We start from the raw sequence: 24395 nt of genomic DNA on the forward strand, positions 1-24395 counted from the left end.
ATTACTAAATTAGCAATAACAAAGACCAAAAGTCATCTAAAGTTCAACTTGAAGAGAAATGGCTCATCTGGTGATGTTTTTCTCATCTGGTTTTGCAGGTACAGGCTGAAGCAACAATTTAGCATTGAAGTCAATTTAAGTGTTCTTTGTATCAGGATGAAAGTCCTGCAGCCACGTGCTGTAAAACATGAGCCTGATAAGAATTTACTTATAGGTCCAAATGCATTTAAGCTGTTTTGCCAGGTGAACTTCATGCCAGAGTGCTTTATGTGGGATCAGGTGTCTGATCATGTCTGTTGTTCTGCAACTAATGTAGAAGAAGCACAAACCTATCAGGCAAGTAATTGAAATCTGTGCCACAGACCCACTTCTGGCCCAGACTGATTTTGTACTGGTGATGTTCTGATAGCCCAAGTAGCCACTGCTAATGCCTAGGGCCAGATTTCACAGGTATTTTGCATCTGCCGCAGAGGTGGGCAGTTTGGACAAACATGCAGACAGCACGGCACTGGGGAGGCGTACTGAGATCTTCTTACCATGTTGCCTTTTTTTAATGCCATACAAGGATTACAGGGGTAAATAATTGCTTTTTGGAAGTACTGTTGAAAAGTTTTCTGATCCAACAGCTATCAGGCCAATGAAGTGTTTTATGCAGAGTGTGCATTTTCCATGAGTTATAACTTTATGACCCTAAAGATGGTCATGGTACATTGGTCTGATATGGTTCTAGTAGCCATCCCAAATGAATACCGTAGATTTCATAGCAGAATATCCCCAGTAATTTTCCTCAAACAAAAGGGGTGAACAAGTTCTTTTCTAAATAAAATGCAGTCTATCCTAATACGAATCTTAAGACAGAACAGCCAGGATAAAGGTATCTTGGGGATTGTGCTTCCTTGTCACGCTTCTTAAAAGCTGTTTAACATGACCCACCCAATTAACCTGAATTAAGGCAAGAGATACACAGTGTACTGATATATCCAAAAGACGACATTCATTCCAATATAAAATGAATAGCATTGTATTAACGTTTATTTCTAATTACAAGAAACAGAATATCAGTCCCTTATTTGTACAAAAATACCTGAAAGATTACAATTAGGTTCACAAGCCAAAAAGCTATTTACAGTATGAAGCAAAGCATATTGAATAAAGGTTTTGTCTCTTAAGTTAATACCTTTTGCATTCCCTGAAACTTTAAACTTTATTCCATTTTACAGTCACTAAATCTTGCATTGTGACAATATAATTTACGATAAGCAAGTCTTGCCACTGGAAAGGTGCATTGATTGGTCAAACTGTCAGGTATTTAGTGCAGAAAAGATAAGACAAAACATCTAAACTGAGGCACGTGTTTCTTCAAGATTAATTAACAAATAAAAAGTTTTTTGTACTTTAACACCTATTGTAACATAACTTAACTAGTAACCTCATTACCAAAATGGTTTGGCATTTTCCTTCTCAACATATTCAAGATTGCTACATGAAGTATTTATTTAGAAAATAAAATCACAGGCAAAAAGATAAAAATTCAACAGGCTCCAAAACAACCCTGAGCATCCCCTTTACATTCATGTCATTTAAATACAAAAATAAGAGTCAAATGTCCTTCAGTCCTTGGTATTCTGAGCTGGCAGCCAGCTGAATCTGTTGGAAAACTAAGGTGGTATTGACTGTTTTCCAGCAGAAAGAAGACAAAGCAGTGATCTGCTTAAGTAAGATTGTTGCCACTTTGAAGGTGGTCACTTTCTCAAAACAGCTCACTTTAGCTGGGAAGAGTACAAAATACTAAGTCAACCATCTACATACAAAAATCATGGTTCATAGTCAAACTTTTATTCTCAATTTAAATAAGATGCAAGGTTTTTTTTTTATAAATATGAAACACTGCAAATACTATCCGCCTACTGGGAAAAATGCATGGTTGTCACTAAGCTATGTAAACAGAAAAACTTAAAACTACAGCATAAATGGTCTTATTAAACTGGTAATGTAGTCAATACAAGTATCTTTTTTCTCCTAATAGGGGCCAAATAGAAGCATGCAAAGTGAAGTCAGACTTAAGTTAGCTCAATTTCAAGGTTTAAAAATACATTGTCTAGAAAGCAGGAACACTCATTTCACTATGTACAATTAAAAAAAGCAAAACAAAACAAAACAAAAAAGGCTTCTACTAAAAACAAAATCAATTCTTCATTTTTAGTATCTAGACATTAAATGAAAAACAATACTAAATGTGTTCTGTAAACTAAAATACAGTGTTTCTATACCATTGACATAGTTTAAGCTGATATGGACGACTCAGGCAGGTTATGGTTTGTCTTAAGCTATTCTTAACACTACATGAAGACCTTAAAGTGTAGGATTGGTTTTCCTTCTTTACCCTTTCAGATGGCTAGGATTTCAAACCCAGTGGCAAATATTAAGGATTAACTAGCCTGTGTAAATAATTTACCATTTTACAAATGCTCCATTCTGCACTACACTCTGCAAGTTCCCAGGGTGGAATACTTCTCACTGTGGCTAATGGCACCAAGCACTGGGAAGTTATTTCAGTTCAAACAGTTGCTGAAGGAATGGTTGGTTGCAATTGCAGGATCAAGGTGGGACTTGTCTGACTTTAATACTGATTTATCATCAGAAAGAGTTATTGTGTAAACATGAAATAATTCATTTAAACATTAACAATAAAGTAGTTCTGATGACAAACCAGCACCAGAGCAAGATACATGCTTGTCTGCCACGGGTACTGGCGTGCAGTAGCACACATGACACAGGGATCACCAGTTACCTCGATGGATGATATTGCCAGCAGCTACTTCACAATCAAATCTGTTTCTATTCCCAGAATGTTCCTTCTCACCATGTAAACTTCCATGGCCCTACAAAAAGCAGAAGGGGTACAGTTCTTCTTATGCCCTATCCCCAGGAGAGCTTTGTGTCACTGTAGCTTTACTATATCGAAAGAGCTCTTTGAAACAGTCTGAAAATTCAAGGAGCTATAAAGCTAAAAACACTGGTTTTTAATTTTTTTTTTTTATTTTGTCATACTAAGACTACCTGCAGAAGAATCTTCTCACAAAAAATGGTGGTTTCAAATACAAGTGTAGTCATTCAGTCCTACTCTATTTAGTAACAGTAAGTTTCCTCAGGAAAACAGTCAAAAGGCTGTAAAAAACAAACCACCACTCCAATAATAAAAATTTGTGCATAGAATCTAATACAGTTTCTGCATGACTGGATGCCACTAATATGCCATCAACATACTACAGCCATAATGCTACAAGTCAACAGTTTTAAGAGTACGTATATTGGTGGTATGTTCTTTTAGAATTGTATCCTCATTGCTTCTTCAAAGACATCTGCAGATCTTTGAACCTCAGGTCTCTCTCAGGAAAGTACTGAGACGCGCGCGCGCACACACACACACACACACACACTTCTTGATTTTCTTCTAGATCCTTTTAGGCTGAAGCATTCCATACATTTTAGGGTGCAGATTAATACCCAACTCCTGCATGAATTTTAAAAGCCACATCAGCTCCTAATATAGGCTGCATACAATATCCGAAAATAAGTAGGAGTGCAAAAAAAGTGATCAATACAAAAAGTAAACACACTAGTCTTAATTGTCAAGATTATTCCAGGGCAAGAGTTCTTTTCAAAGATTTCTCTTCACACTTGTTCCTGTTAAGTGGCCCAGCCAAGATAGTTTCCAGTTTTGTTTTAAATTTACTCATTGTTTTACAGACCCTCCCCCCATTTTTGGGATGCTGGGACACTCAGCAGCAATCACTCTTAGGTGTTAGACAAACCAGCAATCTTGGTCTGTTGGCACCTGTCGAATCCATCCCTTTCAGAGTCCCAAGGTGCATAATATTTATCTTTTTTAACCAACTTACGAATCTGCCAATTCCCCAGTGTCAACGTTCTCTTACAATTACTCTTCTATCAAATCCAGTCTTCAGTGAGAGTCAGATTTAAGGTCATAAGGCCACTCGGATGCAGTGGTGTTTGAGTTTGCAGGGCAAGACTCCTTTGTTTAGTTGATAGAATTCAACAAGCTGGATTAGATCACTGAATTTGGTGTTCCCATCATCCAGACTGAAAAATATCTGTCCATCATCTTCACACTAGGAAAACAAAACATCAAGTTAGGCTGCTCATGAAGACATACAAGCACGGAAAAACTTAGAGAGTACCACCAGTGTGTGACATAAATAAATGATGGCCACTTGGTTGGCACTTGGTTGCCCAAGCAACCCAGTGCCTGCAGTTCTTTGTGAAACCACGCACAGCGCTAGAAAAAACATACCTTAACACAACTTGTAACGTTTTGCTTATGAAAGTGAAAGCTTGTGGGCGGAGTAATTGAAAGTTGTACAGACAGCACTGGCATTCATTAGATAAAACAAAAGTACCCCAAAAGGATTTGGTAGCTGTTTGTAAAATTGGTAGGCTAAACAAGGGAGGAGGATTTGGAACAATAATAAAAAGGTCTACAAAATCTTAAATTTTTTCATGCTTCTTTTGATCAAGATAAAAATCAAATTGTTTTCCAAATTCTCAGTGTAACATTATTTGAAGCGCAACATTATTGGATAACCTCCAGAATAAAACTTTTTAAAGTTTCCCAAAGTTACTCTATGTTTGTTTAAGTGACATGGGAGACAACAGCTGCTGTTGTTGCTGTCAGTCACAGAGAACAAGTTCCATGCATTACACGGACTTGTATGATGTGGTGACTTACACTAAGTTTTCCAGCAATGTTAATCAATAATTTTAATCAGACATTTGACAATTCTAAAGATTATCTGCTTACATACTTGCTAATGGAAACATCCTTGTTAGTTACATCAGTAATTAATAAGAGGTCTCCTCAGAAGTTGGCAAAAGCTTCATGGTTTAAAATTTCGGGTTGTGTTATCAGTATCAAAAATAATCTACTTACCGGCAAGATTTGAAAATGCTTTATTTTTTGATGATGGCATAACGTAAGTACAAATGCCTTTGGATTGCTTTGGCTGTCCCGGAGAAGAAATAATCTAGGAGAGAACATTTTTAAGAACAAATTGAATACTCCTATTTTTTGTTCTTAAATAATCAGAACTACTAAGTAATTCTGTGCCACTGCCAAACTCTTCTTTAGTTGCTTTAAGAGGTGATTCCATAACTGGCAATTTGCTTTCAGTTACTTTACCACAGCTATGCAACATTAACAGATGAAGAAACAAGAGGTGCAACATACATGACGGTAATTCTTCCCCTAAGAATGTACCTATGAGGCTTTTTTTAAGGTTCCCTCTAACTCAGCTTTCCATTAATGATACATGCTCTCATGAAGAAAATGTTATCATTTAATTCTAGAGAAAACCTGAAGTTCTGTAGATGGCAAAGTAATATATGGGAATCTGTTCCCACTCTACGATATCTTGCATCAGTTCACAAAAATCCAGTGTCAGCAAAATTATGTGTAGGTTAAATGGCTGCAGTTGCACAGTAACAGCTCAATACTTTTTAAAAATTATTTCCCAGTTATGTAGCTTCCACATCATCAAGATGGGGAAAACACACACTGATGTTTCCTCTAGAACACTCATGGTATTTTTCCCTCAGCATCACGGAAAAAAATGTACTTTAGGTGTACATTAGCTGTTAGCTACCAACATCATACACTATGTAGCTGTCACTTTTAAGTTAACCCACAAAACTGAAGTCCTACCCCAAATGGACTTTATTTAACATCCATACTGGGAAAAGGAGGAAGAGAGCTAGATAAGAAACCCCGTGTTTCCTCCCCTTAACATTTATGAACTAAGGAAGCAGATCCTCTCCACGCCACAGGAAACAAGAATGTACTTTTGGCACAAGGCTTATAACACTAATCAGTGGGTTTGTGAGATGGCTGAGCACAGGACTGGGGTAGGCCTCTTAATTGCTGACCACTAAGCCAGGAACACACTTTCCCAAGGCGCAGTTGCAAGAACTGCTTGTAGTCTTAAGAACCCAAAGAATTTACTCCAGCTCCTCAGAACTGATTGAGAAATGTCAGTACCACAAAAATGCACCATCATAACCAGGGTCAGTTCAGTAGTCAGGGACAGGCATGTCTTGCCACCCTCAGAAGCCATGCATGGTATTTGAACATTCCTTTATAATCCTGGGAAGACCAGATGTGTGGAAAAGGGACAAAAGCATTTATAAATTAGGATCCATGTGAGGGAGAAAGACCTTACCTGCCCTGTGGTTACTGCAGTTCATGCAGATATCTCAATTATTTTTTTATCTAGCTGTTTCAGATAATGCATGGTATCGTAAGCTGGTGGCACAAAGCAAAGCTTTGCACAACTGATGCTGCAACTGTTTACTCAACCTCTGGCAAGCAACCAGCTACCACGCAAATAGTGACTACAAAGATAGATGCACCCTCAACAGGAGCTTCAAGACATATCAAAGATAGCAGCATCAGTTGCTTGTATACATTGTTGAGCCTCTTCCACGAACCATCAGGAAACTTAACTTTCTGCCTCCTTTTGTTCAAGAACACACAGAGCAGGAAAACGTAGGCAGGAGTTTTCCACCCTGAAAATCAGGATCCTTAGATCTCAGAGCACATAGGTAACATGGTTCTTTTGTCACTGCTGATGGACCTTACTATGGCCAAACTAACCAATTTTCACCTTCCACAGTAAGTAAGCTGATCAGGCACAAATTTAACACAGCCTCAAACACATGAACACATTTATGAAGACCTCAAGAAGGATGGACCACTGGATTCCTAAGGCAGCGAGTCAAAATGAGCCCAAGATTATAATGATATGTGGTATGAGAAAACCAGAAACCCAAAAAGTCAGCAGTGCTCCTTTGCTTTCTTAGCTTTTCTTCTCTGTTGGACCTGCTAAGCTAAACCCAATTGCCTTAGCCTAGACAAGACTGCCCCAAAAATAAGCAAACACTGCTTGATGAATATATACATGCAATTTTTACTTCCCTAATGTATTTTAGTCTTCAGAAAGATTAGTGTTGCTTTGAATCAGAAAACGATGAAGAAAGGTTTGAATTTCACTGTCTCCTGTGAAGCCAACATGGATGTTTCTACCTTAACCCTGAGAGCAGTGAGGATAGTGAACCAAAGGCAACCATGCCTTTCCCATCCTGCAAATAAACATTGCTGAATGCAACTTCCCTTCAGTAACTATAACTGCATATAAATAAGGAAAACAGATGCTTAGGAGATACTTAAATCTCAACTACAGACATTTTAGAGAGTGCTGGAACAGGTACTTCAATTTCTTTGCTCTAGAACAGAAATAAATAGTGAGCCAGCACCATTAGCTGCCCTGATTCATGCAAAAGAGCATGGATGGCTGATTATAAATTTGTAGGCAAATGGTTAGGTACAGCTTTGCTTGAAAAATATGCCCTCAGTGCAGATTACAAGAATTAACTATTTTCAAGTTCTAACACTGACGAAAACTTGATTGCTTCTGTTGGAAAAAAAGAAGGACATTTAAGTGTATTCCTAAGATTTTACTTTTCAAATTAAAAGTTAGGACCCACTCCTACAAACACACACTCTGACTTTTTGGAAGCCAGGCATAGGTTATAACGGGGCTACTCGGCAATCAGGTTACTCAGAAGTGCTCAGAAACCTGTAAACCATTACAGCAGAAGCTGTGCTCTCATCTGTAAAGATTAGACTCTCAGATCATAAATACTGAGCAACAAGAATACCTACCCATCTACAAGCCCTTGTTGCTTAATAATCCTGTGAGATTCTTCTCTAGAGATTCTGCCATGAAACCAGTGCTGTGTCCTATGAATAACTGGAGAAGAGAGGAAAAAGAGGGAGAGGACGGTTAAAAACAGTTACACATGCAACCATTTATTCCACATACTAATTATTTAAACATTTTAAAAGTGGGTATAGTTCTCTTACAGAATATAAAGTATCTTCCATCAACCTACATAATAAAAGAATAAATATAAAAAAATGCATCTACTTAATATACCAAGTAGAGAGGCATTATCTCCATGTATTTGCTGATTTGCAGATATACAATCAGGTAAACAAGAGAAGTCTCTTAGAATATTGCCTTCTCATAGCTTCTTGAAAATGTTGGGACTAAAAATTCTTAGAACACAACGTGTGAGTGAACAAGTTAGAAGTAAGTCTCTCTAACTCTCAAATAAAGAAAAGCACTTCAGATGGTGCTTTCAAGAGTCGAGTTACCCCCAAATACTTTTATCTTTATTGTTTTGTTTTTCAAATGGTATTTTAAAATTCTGTTAACAGAATAGCAAAAGAGAATAGCTGTGTTTCTTCCAAGAAGTCTAGGATATTAATATGAAATTTCCTGTTGTTTTATTAAACTTACAATTTCAAAGAAATGTTCAGGACCTGCATATTTTACATTTTTCAGTTATTATGGAATGAATTCTGTTTTGAAAACTCTCATTTCTACTCTTTAAAGATTAAAAGATCACTCATAGACTTTTCTTGTCCAAAACAGCGAATTAACTGCTGGATTCTTTTAAATGGAAACATTTATGGAGTGTCTGTTTTTACAAAATCTGGGTTTCAAAAGACTAGTCCTAAAGAGAAGCTTGAGTGGGCCATCAAAGGAAAACAAGTTCCTTCTACGGTGTTCATATGGGTAAGGATGTTAAATGACACAGAAGCTACTGATTAAGATCGTACGTGACGTCAAGGCATTCCTTCTACATGGCTGCACTCTGTATGAAATGTACCTTTTCTTTACCCACAGAGGCCTCTGATACTATGGTTACAAACCATCAGAATTTACCTGTACTCAGTGTGGAAGGATGGAGTGGACTTTGGCTACCCAAGATGTTCATTCTTGTGCTACGTTTCTATAGAGAAAATGAATTACCGTTAAATCCACACTAACGCCTCAGGAGAAGAGAATTAGTGCACATGCAATACAGATTTAATTTACAGGAAACTGGGGGCTGGGCAGATTTAATGCAAGGATGAGAAAAAGAAATGCAACTTTGAAGGGGGCTAATCTACAAGCAGCAGCTCATTTCAGTTGGCTTAAAACACAAGCCAGATGTTAATGATGAAAGCTCAGTATCTTAAAAGAAAAAAAAAAAAGGAAAAAAAAGGACAGAAAAAAAGAAAAGTCTGATATGTTTCTGCTCAGGCAAAACACCAGGCACTCAGTAAATCAAGCAGTATTTCCCTCCCGTACATAAAGCACCAGCTAATGCTTCAGTAATGACTCCTTTTCCCTAAAAGACGAGCATGTGGGAAAACTTGTACTGCAGCTGTCTGTCCACAAGACACTATAAACAAGTTACATCAGTTTTCATTGCAAGAGGTCCTGCCTCTTGTATATTCTGCAATTAAACTTACTGGGAGCAAGCCATTAGTCAGAGCCCCAGCCTCTTCCATGTGGGGAAGCATTTAATTTGACATATTCCTCCTCAGAGACTGGTTTTGCAAACTGGCAGTAAAGTTCTGGTGGGTCTGCTTTCCCCCTCAACTTTCCTCTGGACACTAGGGGGACAGAGAAGCAGTGGTAGAAGGTTGTTGTGAATGTGACAGTTTTGCTAAAGATGGATATTGACTTTCAGATCTGCATGCTTGCAGTGTGATTGCTTCAGGTTGGAGCTAAGCTATACTGTGACCAGCACCGCACTAACATCATAGCACACTCTGTGTTTTGGCTCTCAACAGACACTTACTGATCGCAAAAATAGAAAAGAAGAGAAGATAGCTACCCTCCAAGCATGTCCTTCTTCCAAGGCAGCACTCTGTGCTTCAGCAGGATTTTCAATAACTCTTCCTATTTGCCCCGAAAAATCCATTGCTACTAGTGAGTTTTCAGATACACTTCTCTGAAAAGGAATTTTCACTTGTTTCAAAAAACAGGGAAAGAAAAAACCAGCTTGAGAGTTTCATTTCAAACTGTTTTGGTTTCAGAAGACTGTCCAAAGTCCTCCTTCAAAAGCACAGAAAATACATCTTATTTTTTCCCCTTTCAAAAGATTCAGAGACAAAAAGAGATGGTTTTTCTTTTTCAACTGTAGGGGAGGGAGACGATTCAAAAGCTCAGAATAAAATCTGTTTGCTCAAGTTGCCCACTTGCCCTATTACAATATTCCAGTAATTCTCAGGACCAGTTGGGATCCAAATATAGGATCTTCCCTTTTAGGTAGGTAACAGTCAGCTCTTGGCCCAACATATTTTAGGAAATTTACGTGTTAGTTTTGCCAGACCTAAGCTGGCTTCTGCAGAGACAGCCAGATGTCTCTGTACCGTACATCTCAAAGAGCATGACGTAGCCAAGATTTTTCAATCATGTGGATCATGTAAGCCTAAGATAATGGAGAGCCAACCACGGGAACTGTACTCATGCAAAACATGAACTTTACATTGATTTGCTACACAATGCTGAATTTACATTTCTTAGCGTAAAATTTTCCACTTTTAAAATGCAAAAGCAAATATATCTTTTCCAACATTATACATCAGTGAGTAAAGTTCATTACTTACTACTGGAGTGGAAAAGTGTGGAAGCATGGCTTTTCGCTGCTGAGGAATTCTATAATTCTGGTACAATAGCATTCCATACTGCCAACAGAAACACAAGGACATCATTATTCAAATATATGCCCTAGGGAAAAAAACTATAGTGATTTCATAATACCACTTATACTGGAGCAAGGTGCCACCAGTTTATTATTTTCCTGATCAGAAGCTGTCCCAAAGCCATTTGCATTGAGTAATAGTGATTGGCAGGTAGCAATCAAAGAGTAAATATGCACAAGTTTTATTTAAAAAAATACATGCTTGAGTGATATACACAGGTAATTTCTGCCACTCTCAGCTACCACTATGTTTGCCTTGTAGAACACAAGCTTTCAGTTGAAGTCAGAACAGACACATTAATTCCCTTCTTTTTACCTCCTAGAACTTAAAAAATATCTGTGCAAGACACCCAAACCCGGTTTCCATAAAGATAAAAAATAAGAACCTTTCTAATTCACTAGCTCTTTCAATAAATTTCACCAGGAAATATCACTTGGTACTTTTCTCATCCTTAAAAAAATAAGGTGATTGAATTCCAGTCATGCTCTTGGTTGAACATGATAAATTTTAGCAACACTAGTAGCTAGGATGGTAGGAAAAACACCTACTCAGTGCCTTCCCTAGAGGCACAGTGCTGAAGTATAGCAACATTGATTACTGAATGTTCTAACTGAAATGGTTTATACAGGGTAATACAGGACTATGGAAAGCTAAATGAGATGGTGAATAAAAAGGAGGGTTATGAACACAGCCTTGGGGCACAGCCTTAATTTTCACTGACTGTACACCTTTAATCATCTTTTGGTGTGTCTTAAAAACAAACTTGTTTTTTTTCTGTACGTAGGACATAGTAAGGTACAGAAGAACACAGCAGTTTTCAAGGCAGAACATTCAGAAAAAGACTTAGAACCAAACCAGAATTTATGTACATTTTCCTATGAAGATCAGGACGTTCTCTGGTTCAAAGGGCACAAAATAGTCAGCTTTCTCCTCAGTTCTCTCCATCCTGATTTTGTTTCAAAAAGCAGTGAAGCCTCCTATCACATTATCAAGAAATTTCATTGTTTGCTCTTAGATATGAGTAACTTTCACCCAGACATAAGGTTACTTATCTTTGTTACTTCTAATAGAACTTCCAGAAAAAATGAAAAAAAACACAAAAATTGCAAAAGGCATTCTGTTCTGGCTAAGAGAACCACTTACCATTATGAAAACATTAGCTTTATGATAACTTGAAAATACCTTGTTAAGCAGGTTTTTAAATTCATTCACGTATCTCAAATTTGGATCCAAAACTAAAATTATACTTCATTCATATGTGGAAGGAATAGATCTCTGTCCTGTGCTTAAATTCTTAGGTGGGACAGGTCTGCTTGGCATTTTTCTCTTATCCATACTGTTTTGGAGCAGATGATAATGAAGAACATACAGGTAATTTCTCATTAACAAAATAACAAATGCCACTTAACTATAGGTGTAGTTTTGCAAAACTAGAAGAGATTAAATACCTTGAGGAGTCGAAACGCAGTCATCCAGCATGTCCTGCTTTGCTCATCTTCAGCACACAACAACCGCAGTTCCTTAGTTTCATTTCTCACTCTGTTTGGCTTTAAAGTAGTAGAGGGAAGTCAGATATATTCATTAGAAAACCAACAACACTGTAAGCTTACTGCAGGGTAAAAGGAAGGTGCAGTACAAGTCTAAAGAATTAGCCAGAAAAAGCTCCCACCACACTGAATTTAAAGCTCAGGAGAGGCTGAGCATGCTTTGAAAGAAACCACTTTCTCAGCTGGGTCCAACAAGATAAAATGTTGGTGCCTCCTGACTTTCAGAAGCTGGGCTCATTGATCCTTGTAGGTCCCCTCCAACTCAGGATATTCTATGATTCGATGATTTGAAATAATGTGCAGTTCTAGCAGTTTATAGGAACAAGGTACTCAAGCCATGCTGAGAACTCAAAACCAGACCTGGGCACTTAGTTTTGCTGGTTGTGGTAGTTGAAGGGGGTTTTTTGGTGGTTTGGGTTTTGTTATCTTTTTTTTTTTTTCAAATCTGTGAGAAGTTTTATAAACTCCCATTTGAGATGAAGGATGAAAGTTTCCATAACAGAAGGTAACTGAAAGTTTGCTTCCATCAGTTCAGGCTCTGTCCTGCAGCCAGTCTCTTTGATGCAAACCCTTGTTTTCTAGCTCTGCAATGGCTGCTAGGAAGGAAACTGCTTCACTACTGTCATAAAACCAGCTCCCAGCTTTATTTTCTTCTCAGAAAATTACACTTTTCAAAGCATTGAAATACTTTCCAAATGAATCTTTCAGCACAACAGTTTTAAAAATCTTCAAAGGCAACTGGTTATTGTTATATTCATTTTTCCAAGACAGTCTTCCTCTTTATTTAAAGACGAACCTCTGGCCCACAATAATGGTAAAATTGCACCCCATCAGAGCTTGCTGCGATATAGTTTTGGTGCTTGCTGTCCACAGAAACTTTTCTATTCAATTAGAGAACTTGGAAAAGCTTTCATCTGTGAGGTGAACCAAGGCCACCTCACAAGCACACCATGCTTCAGCACTGAGCTGCTCTTGAACAAAAATTTCCCAAACCAAAGGAGCACCAGATAAAGTGTTAAAAGTGTCACATAAAATGATGACAAGATTCACAGGACATGCCTGCCAAATGAAAGATGTTAAAGATCAAGTCCTCATGACAGAAAAGGCTTGCAGAGTTTTACATACAAATCCCATTTAGCTGGGGGTTGGGGTGACTCTGAGCTACCAACACAGTCTGGAACTTTGAAAGAATTCAGTGAGAAGGTTTACCTTTATACAAAATCCATACTCTGCAGGGGCATTGTACAACTTCTTGCCTGCTATCAATGAGAAGATATTGCTGTCTTCTAGGTCAGCCAACAATTGCAAATGTCTTGGCTCCTGGGGAAATAACATGATTTAGCACAGGTAAGTGAAAGATTTTGGAAGATGTTGTGCAAGCTCTGCAGTCTCTCAAGCCCAGCTTCCAACAGAGGGCAGTGCACGAGCGCTGCTCCTCTCCCAGGCAGCCCTCGAGTGGACATGGCACACACCCCCTAAATATCAGCCTACCAGCTGAAGGTGCTTGGTACAAGAAGCTCACAAAATACTTGTGCAAACACATCACATTAAAAATGGCCTGGCCTATTACATTGCTTCAGAGAAATCTGAAGCTTAGCACAACTTTAGTGGCCCCAATGATGTTGCCTAGCTGGTTTGTTTTTATTTTATATTGAAACTCTGTGGCTGTGTTCATGCATTGAGAGCCCAGGGCTTGACTGTCATTTGATCGTGCCTTACTTATCCTTTTCTATGGAATAAAAAAAGGGAACACTGTGTGGAAATTTTTAAAAAACAGCAAAAAATACCCACTGTAAAAGCAGAACATGCTTTCACATGCTACTACTGTGCAACTTCTTTTTTAATCTTACCTTTGAAGTTCCTTTTGTAGAACAATAAAGTCCTGATCTCCTCAAACACATAAACAGTTTCTTCCATGATTTCCTACCCAGCTCTTTCACATGCAAGAAACCTTGAATTTCAGGGCAGCTACTGGAGTTTAAAAAGTTCTGTTGGAGAGGAAAATGTAGATGAACATTGTGTCCTATGGATGAATTATAAAATTGTCACTGTATTTGCAGAACAGAGAAGAAAATGGCAAATCACTATGCTGACTTGAGGTGCAGTTTCACACTAGGCTTTAACTGACCTAGATGTTTAATCTGATTTACAACCGAAATAGATATTCCTGCTCCTCCCATTGCATCTACCTGGCCATCTCCTCCTGCAAGTGACACCTTCCTATTCTCTGCATCAAGATTTAAATCTCAAAAAAGGTATCGCTTCTCTTTATCCCCATTCATCTTGCACTTGGCCTGAAGGGAGAGAAAGTAAGCTTATTAATTCTTAAAATAATACCGTGTCACAGTAATTCTGGCAAATTGTCTAACTGGAAACATTGGCCAAAATCTCCATCTTTATCCTAAAGTTTTTGAAAGGGAAGAGCCTATTTCAGGATTTCAAGTTTTCCCAGGACAGGAGGTATAAAAGACCACACAGTATTTAACTGAGAATGACATGTAGAGCAGTCAAGTAAGTGCCAGCAGTTATACCAGACTTCAAGATTCAGAAGCATTTATGTTCTTGACGTAAGTAGAAGGACTACATACAGAATAATTGTTGATGTATCACAGGAAGGAAGCATTAATTATGTAGGAGAACTGATGGATTGCTCCCTTATTACAACAGGCCGGATTTTTAAATGACAGAGGGCTTGATCAGTAAGTTAAATGCCAAATTAATAAATTCGACAAGTATGAAGAAAACTGCAGGAATCTTGTTGGTCCAGATGTATCTGCAATTCTTCAAAGTTGTGTTTTGGTCTTATTTGGCGGACAATGCCCACAGGAAACAAAACCAAAACCAGTGCCCTGTGTCAAAATTCTTACTTGCATTAAACCCTATTTTTTTCCAGTCCTCCTCCTCATCTCATCTAACACAATGGGAAAGAACCATCAATTTTCTTTCTATTTGTACTATGAATTCACTTCTCAGCTGTGAAAGGGAAAGACCAAAAGGAGAATAGATTCTTTTTGTCTAGTCAGCTAAAACAAAGGTAAACTAAGATGGCAAGCTTTTCTGCATGTCTGAGCCAGGTTGAGACTAGGAAAAACAGATCTCAGTGGTTTTAATGCTATTGTCATGACTAAAAATACTAGCTCTTATTGCAGTGTATGATATCATGAGATGGTATTTAATATTCTTCCCTCTTATGTGTGTCATTAAAACCAGCAGAATTGCTCAGTGTTTCAAGTGGCCTCACACGCAACATGGTTAATGACGACAAGGCTGCAGGAGGTTTACCTTCAATAAATTACAACTGCCACTGAAATTCTGAAAAATGGTTGTGTGTTTTTTAAAAGAAAAGACGTACTTAAAAGATATACTTTAACGAAGATAATTTTTTGTGGTTAAACAATGAACTAGAGAGAATATACTCACCCTCTTTCCCCCACCCTCTTGTGTTAACCCCCATGACTTATGCTTCTCCAGGACTGTACCTTTCTGAGCCCGCCCAGAAGCAAACTCTCATACCTCATGAGGTTGTAAGGTTTTCCTTTTGCTACCACTTGAGTTACCCTCAAAACTTTTCCATCTTCAAGAACATCTTGCTCTTTTGGGGAGTCCTGCTGCTTGTATTAACAAGCAAATTCAATTCTCCACTTAAACTACTGGGAAAATGGGTCCAAGGTATGAAGACCTCTCTCCCTACCAGTCTGTTGCAATGCCAGTCCATGCCAGTTTTGGTTCCTGATTACAACCTCATTGCACATGACTTTCATTTATAATTCCAGAAATTGGCTTGATTTTTTTGTTTGCTTGTTTCCCAGATGAAAGTGGATGCTAATGTTTTAAATTTTGTCAGTGAATGTGGAACTAAAATTCAGTGGACTTTGATAGAGTTAAGGGACAAAATGAGTGCACTGGTTTAAAAGTTAGTAGAAACTTGTCATCTTTAAACAGAAAGTCAGTGCATACTTGCAAACATGCAAAATGACAGAAATCAAGCCAAAATCAGCTATTTGTACATATATATTCTTCATCTATTTGTGCTTCTGCTTTATAATTTGCCTGTTATTCATGGCACTGTCTTCCAGGCATCATGGTCTTATGTTCTTAGTACAGTACTCTTTTAATAACTGTGTTTTAATTTGGCTCCAGAGTTGAATGTCCACAGTTTAAGAAAACAAGTGAAAATTATTTACACTATGGGGCTTAGATTAGAGTGCTAAAATTGAGAGATTTAAGTGAAACAGTTACTGATCAGAGAAGTAGCCCACCCTTCAGCATCATCCTTGAAGGCCAACCAACTGTGCCACCACCACGGTTCCTTTATGAGCAAGCAAGAAACTGTACAGTGACAGCAGAACTTCAGCATAAATGCAGCACACGTGCCACCACCACGTAGATTGCACAACTCTACCACCACATATGCATAAGGAACACACCCCTGCAATTTAACTGGGGGAGCTTTAAATGGGATTACTTTGCAAATACTGTGTACAAATTTCTACTTGCATTTACTTCTTAGGGCATTATTTTTCTACACAAAAGAGCTTCTAGTTGGCTGAATCATGGGGAAGTTGGTCCTTATTGTTAATTCTTGCCAGGCACAAACATAGGACACAAAAAGCAAAAGCAAAACCTCTCATCATCTCAAACTCATCTTCTAATATCCACTTGCATTTTTACACTTTCTCCTGTGCTGTGATGTGGAGTATAGAAGAGTACTTCTGTTCTGCCTTTTATAAAAGGTATATTTGTTTTTCTAGAAATGTATCTGCCAAGACTGTTTGGGAGTAACATTAGGTGGCTAAACCAGATATCCACAGAGTAAGTTGAGTATTAATGGAACAAATATGTATGACCATAGCTATGAATACTTTGTGTTTACAATTTACACCTCAATGCCACTGGGCAAGATCTTTGTTAGATATTTTCAACATTAGCCCCATATGCTAACTCACTACACTGGTCTTTCTCTGACCGACTATTTTCCAGACCTTCGAATTCCCTCCCTCCCTTCCTCCCTTCCTCCCTCTCAACCCCTCCCCTCCAGTTCCAAAATTTTCTTTGTCCATACAGATAATTTACAGTACCTGCAAAAGTTGTGACTGTGGGATACTGCCATTCGTTTGCTGGCACCAGGCAACCATTTGTTCTGGAAAGAAATTCTAGACACAAAAAGAAGACAATTGGAAGTCACATTATATTTGAACACTCTTACAGAGAACTAGTGACATTTTCTTCAGTCATTATTTTTTTGGAACTATCACTATTAAATCAAATTGGAAATCCCCTGACACAGAAAGTAATACTAGGGCTTTTCAAGTGCAGTTCTTCCCTTCCTTCTGCTCACCAGATGCCCATGCAGACAGATTGTGGGTTTTTAAAATATCTGATATGCAGCATTTCGTAAGTGCATTTTCCCATCACTTCCTCTTCTACTGAGGGCTTTTGGGGATTTCTAACAGCCTCTACTTTCTTGGGAAGGAAAGGATGAATAGTCCTGCAAGTTGAGTATGCAGCGACTCCTTGCTTATTGCATCAATGACTTGACTTCAGATTTATTCCTCCAGTTCCCCTTTCATCTGCTGTTTCAAAATTCCTGTATAATTTGGTACACTGAATTTACTATACACAGCAATGACATGAAATCATTCTTGAGGTTTTTAAACATTATTTGAAGCATGGAGACATACAGAAATGCCTGAAATAAAACAATGACTGATTATAACAAGATGAATCACAACAAAAACATTTCCAGTTTAGAACATTTGTCACTCTTCAAGCAATATAAATTTCAGTCTTTAGGGCATAAAGAGAAGGGCTGAAGAGGAATCACCCTTCTGCCAGGTAAGTTGCACAATGAGTTATGAAAACTAACATTTACCAGCCTCTCTTGAGTAGAAACAGTGCCATATGGCAACAGCTAATGCAACGGATAGGGAGCCTTCGCATTCTTACACCACAAGAATGATTTATTCTGTGATTGCAGGAGCCTGGGACCGAATGTCAAGCATTCTGGGTTTTACTCCCATGCTCTGTTATTAATTAAAATATACCACATGAAACCAATGTGCTAGCTCCTCTGATACCCAAACTTCTGTACAACGCTCAGATGTTCATAGGTTATCAGATGGTGAGATCAACAGAAGTGAAAAACTAGGAACACTCCATGTACAGAAATGTTTCACAGAGTAAGTCAAGGCACAGACTGAAACAAGCACCAGCAGATGACAAATGTACATGTGAGCACACGTGCAAGGATGCAGCAACTGTGCACTTGCATCTATGAGGAAAGGAATGAATTTGTCACCTGCAGTTACTTCAGCAGTGAGTTCAAATGTGACCTCGTGCATCTTTTTTTCTTCTCGCACCACGAATGCCTGACTGACCCAAAATCTGTTCTTACCTAACCACCTCTGGATTACCCTTCCTCAGCTATCTCAGTGGGTTACACCAGCTGACATTGCTTCATGCCAACAGTCTGCTCCAACATAATTGTTTAGATAAAATGTGAAAAATCATCCCCAGATAAGCAGTTACACTGTAACCAGTTTAAAATAACAATGTTTGAAGATCTTACAAATCCAGGAATAGGTATAGCTATGGCCTATACCTATCAAGCATGGCTATACATGAGGACATAGAGAGGGCAAGCTACTATGGTCAGTAAAGAAGGCAGACCACGCCAGTAAAGCACAGCCACAGGTGAAACAATGTTCAATATACGTAACGATAAACTGGACATTCCTTGTATGAAGTAAGCGCTTTAGGGGTTACCCAGATGGGTTTTGGTGTTTTATTAATTATTACTGCCAGAAATTAAAAGATTTGGATACTGCATGTTATGTGATTAATTTGCTTCGAATCAAGTAACTTAGAAGATAACGAGTAAATTGTATTTCTGGTTGTTTTTCTTAAACCTATAAAGATTTCCCTGTCTTGGTCACTCTCCAACATAACTACAGACATTTTGAAACCAGTATATTTGGTAACTTGAAAACACTTGAGGTTTTTAGGCTGGGAGGAGAGTACAAGGAATTTAAACATTGGTTAAAATTTCTTTGGAAAGAATTCTGTTAGTTGGTTGCCTATTTTTTTTAATAATAGATGTTTAAGACATAACAGTGCCCAGCAATGTTATTGCAATCCACCCCTCTGTGGTGTAAACAACTAAGTAATGAGACTCACCATGGGATTTTTGAAAAATTCGTATTTTGCGTAATTCTTCCTGAACAAAAATTTACTTTCACTTCCCATAGTGGACTCAACTTGAACTATGAGCTCATGATCTTCCAAGCACCTCTCTGTGGAAAAAGAATATGATGTTAACACACAGCCAACCAACAGAAGGAATGAGACCAACTAAGAACAGAAGTAAAACAACCCAGTGTCATTCCATTACCTTTTAAGAAATTAGCAAAACACATTATAATTTTCAAACCATACTGCCATGAGGCAATACCTTACTTTGTAATGTATTACAAAGTTTAACATTATAAGGCAGTGTTCTTCAAGAAATTCTTACATCAAGGCTTCATAAGCACAGACTTTTGAGACAGGAATAGATTTTTTTTTTTGTGTACAGTAGCTACAATAATACAGACAAACCTCTGCTTTTGGCACTGGTTGTATACTGTAGAACTGGAAAGGTGGACAGGTTTAAGGGGGAAAAAAGTTACAGAAAGGCCACTGTTAGGTCTTGAACTATTACTGAAATACAGTGTTGTATTTGATTGCACTCTATAAAACCAGTTCATTTCAAGGTGAACTTCAGGCCTTCATTGTAGATGCTAGACAATGGGGTTTATTATGAAAGAGGTCACAGGATCTACTTTACAGGAATACTGACAGAGACAAATGTTTTGTACACATGACAGGGCAATTTTCTGCTCTAGATTTGGTTACAAGGTAACTCCCCATAACCACCACTTCTCTGGTCAAAAGAATGGGACATCAAAGCATGAACAGATAGCTTAACAAACCCAATTCACTGAAAGCAGTAACTCGAAAGCAGGCAACTGGCTAAGTGTGCACTACTTAATGAACTCATTATCTTGACAAGTCTTCAGAACTTTCTGAGAAAATATTTAGGTATTTTTTAAAAGTTTTAACTAGTCAGTGCTTTCATGACTTACATAATACAAAATTAAAAACATAACTTTAAACAAAAGGCTTGTGACTTGCTGACCAAAGAAGTTTGGGGAGTCCCTTCCCCACTTTATGTTTCTGCAATCCTTGTATTTCTACGGTAAGAAATGCCAGGGTGCCACCCAAGTTCTCTTGGGGTGTTTTCAGGAGAAAGCAAGCAGTCAATGGCACCTCAAAAAGAGCAAGCTCTGAAATATCACTTGAATTACTAAACTCAGCAGATTATGTGATGTTCTTTTATTGAAAATTTAACCTATGATGGAATGATCCCATCATCTATCACCTTTTTCACCTGCACTTAGGTTGTCAGTCATCACCAGCTCATTGACAACTTCAGCATTTACTGTGCATTTGCAATGTCCAGCCTTGCTATAGATTGCATTTTCAAAGGGGTTAACATTGAAAAACTTCCATAGTGGGCTGCTCTCAAATAAAGAGCTGTTTCTTAGTGCATCAGGCATAACACCATTTTGAAGGGGTAGTTCTTTGACTAACGTCCACAACAATACTGCTGCGGGTGACTGTTAATAAAGGACATTTTGCACCACCTCAGCATTCATCACCTAAACTTACACATTATCTAGGGGCTTTGCAGATAAAGTTTCAGGTATTGCTGATCTGTTGCTATTATCATGGTTTTTAAGCAACTGGTGAAGTCAAATCTCCTCCACATTGTGATGAGGACACATAGGGTGAAGGGCCTATTTTTTAAATTATGCTTCCTCCAAAATACATCTAATTACATTGGTATGAAACTTCATCGCAGTATGAACCCCGAAAGACCACATGTCCTGTTACTGTCTGCTTCTGCCACCACCCAAAGTTGTGGTCTTCGCTTTCCTAACACACTGAACATTGCTTGTCAAGGACAAACTGTTTGTTCTGAGGAAATCAAGTATAGATGAACATTTGTCAATTGGTTTTGTATTTCAATGTTTAGTTTCTGTAAATATACTCGGTGTCTGTTTCTTAGGTGCTTTAGACAACTGACCTAGATGTATTCTGTTACTACATCAAGACCCTTTTGAGATTCTGTGGTGATACTCCCACTGATTTAATGTTTATATTTTCATTTTGATGGTCAAAGCCACCTTGGAAAAAAGGTGCAGCATTTCACAGCACGTGCATGTAAAAAAAGGAAGCTAGTCCTGGTCAGTTTGCTATTACTTCATGGAAGTTGTACACTTGGGAAGTCCTTGGTAATTTGCACTTGGTTGGTACAAATGGGATGAACTTGACACATGAGAAACTCAGCCTCAGCCCTGCTTTGAGCTTCCTGCTACAACACTAGAAGCACAGATGTCAGCCTGTTCAGTTCAATAGGTCAGTCTGTCTTCAAGTGGCATTGCTGTTGAAGTGACCAGAAATGTGTCCTTTCAGTTTATCTGATAGGCCCCACTCAGTCTCCTCTACAGACTTCCTGGAACAAACTTTCCCCCCACCCCGCCCAAGTTAATCTGTATTATCAGAACTTCTACAGAACTGTAGCAGTGATACAAGGTGGGAAAAGGAGCTGGATTCCATCAGGAACAACTCACAGGGCATGGCCCAAAATTCCCAATTAGAGAATCACTACAAATGACAGGTGGACCCCTGTATGAAATAGCCCACCCTGCCTTTGCATTTTAGCAAGCACTGTGTTTATCTGTTCCACTTTTAATTCACTCGTATTAAGGGAAGTCAATGCACGTAAACAAGAAAATCTATGTACAAAACTGCAGCAATGCTTTCTTCTAACCCTCCCATATTTCAGAGCCCTGCTACGTTCTTTCCTGCTTCAACTGTATTTAAGTAAGATGTACAGTCATTTCTGGAGCTGGAAAAATGAAGCGTGTAGGTAGGGAGGGATGCTTTCAGTGTCCAGACACATACTATCATGTGAATGTCTTCACCATTATTATTTGTGCTAATGTCCAATACAGAGATCTCTGTCCCCATCCTAAATGGATGATAGTTAAGCATGGAATAGAACACAGGGAGAATACCACATTTTATGAACAGGTTAGGTATACTTACAGTAGCAAATGAAATAATGGGACTGATTCAAATTTCATAGACTGCCTAAATATCGACCACAACGTGCTTTAGATATTAGTGGTATGGTGCAGCAGGAACCACTTTCAAATGTCAAATCCAGAAAGTCTGATGGCAAATTGTCCCACCACTGCCTACAGTGAGAACACAAATACTTTGTGCAGTCAAATAGCTGATTAAAGTTATGTGCAAGCACACATGTTATTTGGAATTAACTTGGCTATGCTTGTGAACAGTGAGGTGAGGGTTCCTTACAAAGTGGGACCTCAAAGACCAATGCAATGATAAATATGCAGCTGGCTTCAAAAATTTGATCTTGTCCTCAGTCTGCCCAATAGTAATACAATGAACTGTTTCTGGAACCCAGCTCTTTTGGAAAGTACTATTAGGCAAAATATGGGGAGGGAAAAAAAAAAGCAAACTAAATGAAGGAATTCCTCTCTTTTGGTGGGCTTCAAGACTACCACCTACAGCATTAAGTCAGCAAGGATGTATTATATAAGAAATAATGTCTTCTGGAAACACAGAATTCTGACTGCTCTTAAACCATATTTCTTTTCACACTAAGTATTTATTCACCATTGTTTCATACTTATACTAGCAATCTTATATCTAGAGGAACAAATATGGGACATCAGACACCTGATGATAACTTCACCCAGGTTGCAGACAGATTACTACATTGATCTGACAGTCTCCAAAATACAGGAAAGCATTTAAGCTACAGAGAAGCTAGAAATAAGCAGCCAAATAATAAAAAAATTCAAACTGCATCCAAAACTGGTGGAAGCATGAAAGTTGATATTTGAAGTTTATTGAATATGTCGCAGTGTATACTTTAGACCCCAGATTCAAGAAACTGGATGATTTTGTCTCCTGTTAAATGAACTCATTTATTCCCTTTTCTGTTCTCATCCTTTCAAATATGTGAAATCTGTATAATTACATTTTTTTGATTCTTTAAATATTTTTTCTTTGTTGTCTTTACACCCCCAAAGGTTGCATTACTTCTCTCACAGATCTACTGCATTGCCTACAGGGGACAGCCCTGGAGCAGCCCTTGTGGAAGGAAGTTTGGTGGCTGCTGAAGCCCCATCCTACACACCCCACTTCTCTGGGGGATCGCTTTGTGCTTCAGTTTGAAACAGAGGTCCAAGGCAGGCAGGTCCCCATGTATATAAATGCAGCCCGATAAGTATCTTGCTCTTTTCCCATCATTGTTAATTACCAAGTTATTTGTGTGTAAACAGAAGCTTTTGATTTCCTAATCAGCCTCCTGCCCGATTCATTCAGAGATGTCACACACCAGAGTTTGACAGCACAATTAGTCACCATGGAAGCTATTGTGATGTCACAAACACTGAATTGTGGCATCATTGAATGAATCTGGCAGGAGAAGGATGTTGGTTACAAAGGAGAAGGCTTCTGTTTACACAATACCTTGGTAATCAGCAATGATGGGAAAGAGACTATAGAAAAAAAGAGCCTAGTAGTTTAATGAGCATTGATAAAACTGAAAATTTGTAAAGGTTTTCAGAAGTGCATGTGGCATATTAAGCCACGGAGATAAAGATTCTGTAATTTATACCTTAATTATTCACCTCATCCTATGTCCTCAGAACTGAAAGTATATCACAGACATAGACCAGTGAGTGTTTCATCTTAATTTTTTCATATATTTCTACATTAGGAGAGATAATAAAACCATTCAATAATCAGGATATCCTATGTGTTTGGGGTTTTTGCAAGTGTTAGTCTGCAGAGCAATGAATTTGTTAGTGTTTAACAGTATTGGTTTAGGGCATCACAATTCCAGCAAATAATTTCCTTTTTTTATTCGTAAGGGTTCTGAATTACATTTTTAGACATAAAACCCCCTCTGTTAGCTACAGATAGTATTCACAATTCCAGTGCTGGCGATTGCAGCTTATGATTTGTCTTCCTCTCTTTTCTAGAAAAAACGTTCCCCGTGAAGTATATCGACTAATACTCCAAATGCTACACTTTCTAAAGCGTTATGGCATGCTATGGAGAATTATAGATAGCATTATCTGAGCGAT

The 24395-nt window shown here is 38.2% G+C and overlaps 1 protein-coding gene across 2 annotated transcripts in view; it reads right to left on the reverse strand.

Annotated features, from left to right (window-relative positions):
* Nucleotides 1-1005: 1005 nt before the first annotated feature.
* The window catches only part of GRB10 (growth factor receptor bound protein 10), a 144842-nt gene continuing 121452 nt past the window's right edge, over nucleotides 1006-24395 (reverse strand). For both annotated transcript variants that reach the window (XM_048312624.1, XM_048312634.1), the window contains exons 7-17: nucleotides 19342-19457; nucleotides 17244-17318; nucleotides 14016-14153; nucleotides 13375-13485; nucleotides 12067-12165; nucleotides 10523-10600; nucleotides 9748-9864; nucleotides 8808-8874; nucleotides 7739-7826; nucleotides 4952-5045; nucleotides 1006-4133 (exon numbers count right to left, since the gene is read on the reverse strand). In XM_048312624.1, the coding sequence (XP_048168581.1) occupies nucleotides 3987-4133; nucleotides 4952-5045; nucleotides 7739-7826; nucleotides 8808-8874; nucleotides 9748-9864; nucleotides 10523-10600; nucleotides 12067-12165; nucleotides 13375-13485; nucleotides 14016-14153; nucleotides 17244-17318; nucleotides 19342-19457 (1130 nt within the window). In that variant the 3' untranslated portion in view covers nucleotides 1006-3986. The remainder of the gene's footprint in view (nucleotides 4134-4951; nucleotides 5046-7738; nucleotides 7827-8807; nucleotides 8875-9747; nucleotides 9865-10522; nucleotides 10601-12066; nucleotides 12166-13374; nucleotides 13486-14015; nucleotides 14154-17243; nucleotides 17319-19341; nucleotides 19458-24395) is intronic.

This window comes from Corvus hawaiiensis, chromosome 1, assembly GCF_020740725.1.
Source record: "Corvus hawaiiensis isolate bCorHaw1 chromosome 1, bCorHaw1.pri.cur, whole genome shotgun sequence".
Lineage (NCBI taxonomy): Eukaryota > Metazoa > Chordata > Aves > Passeriformes > Corvidae > Corvus > Corvus hawaiiensis.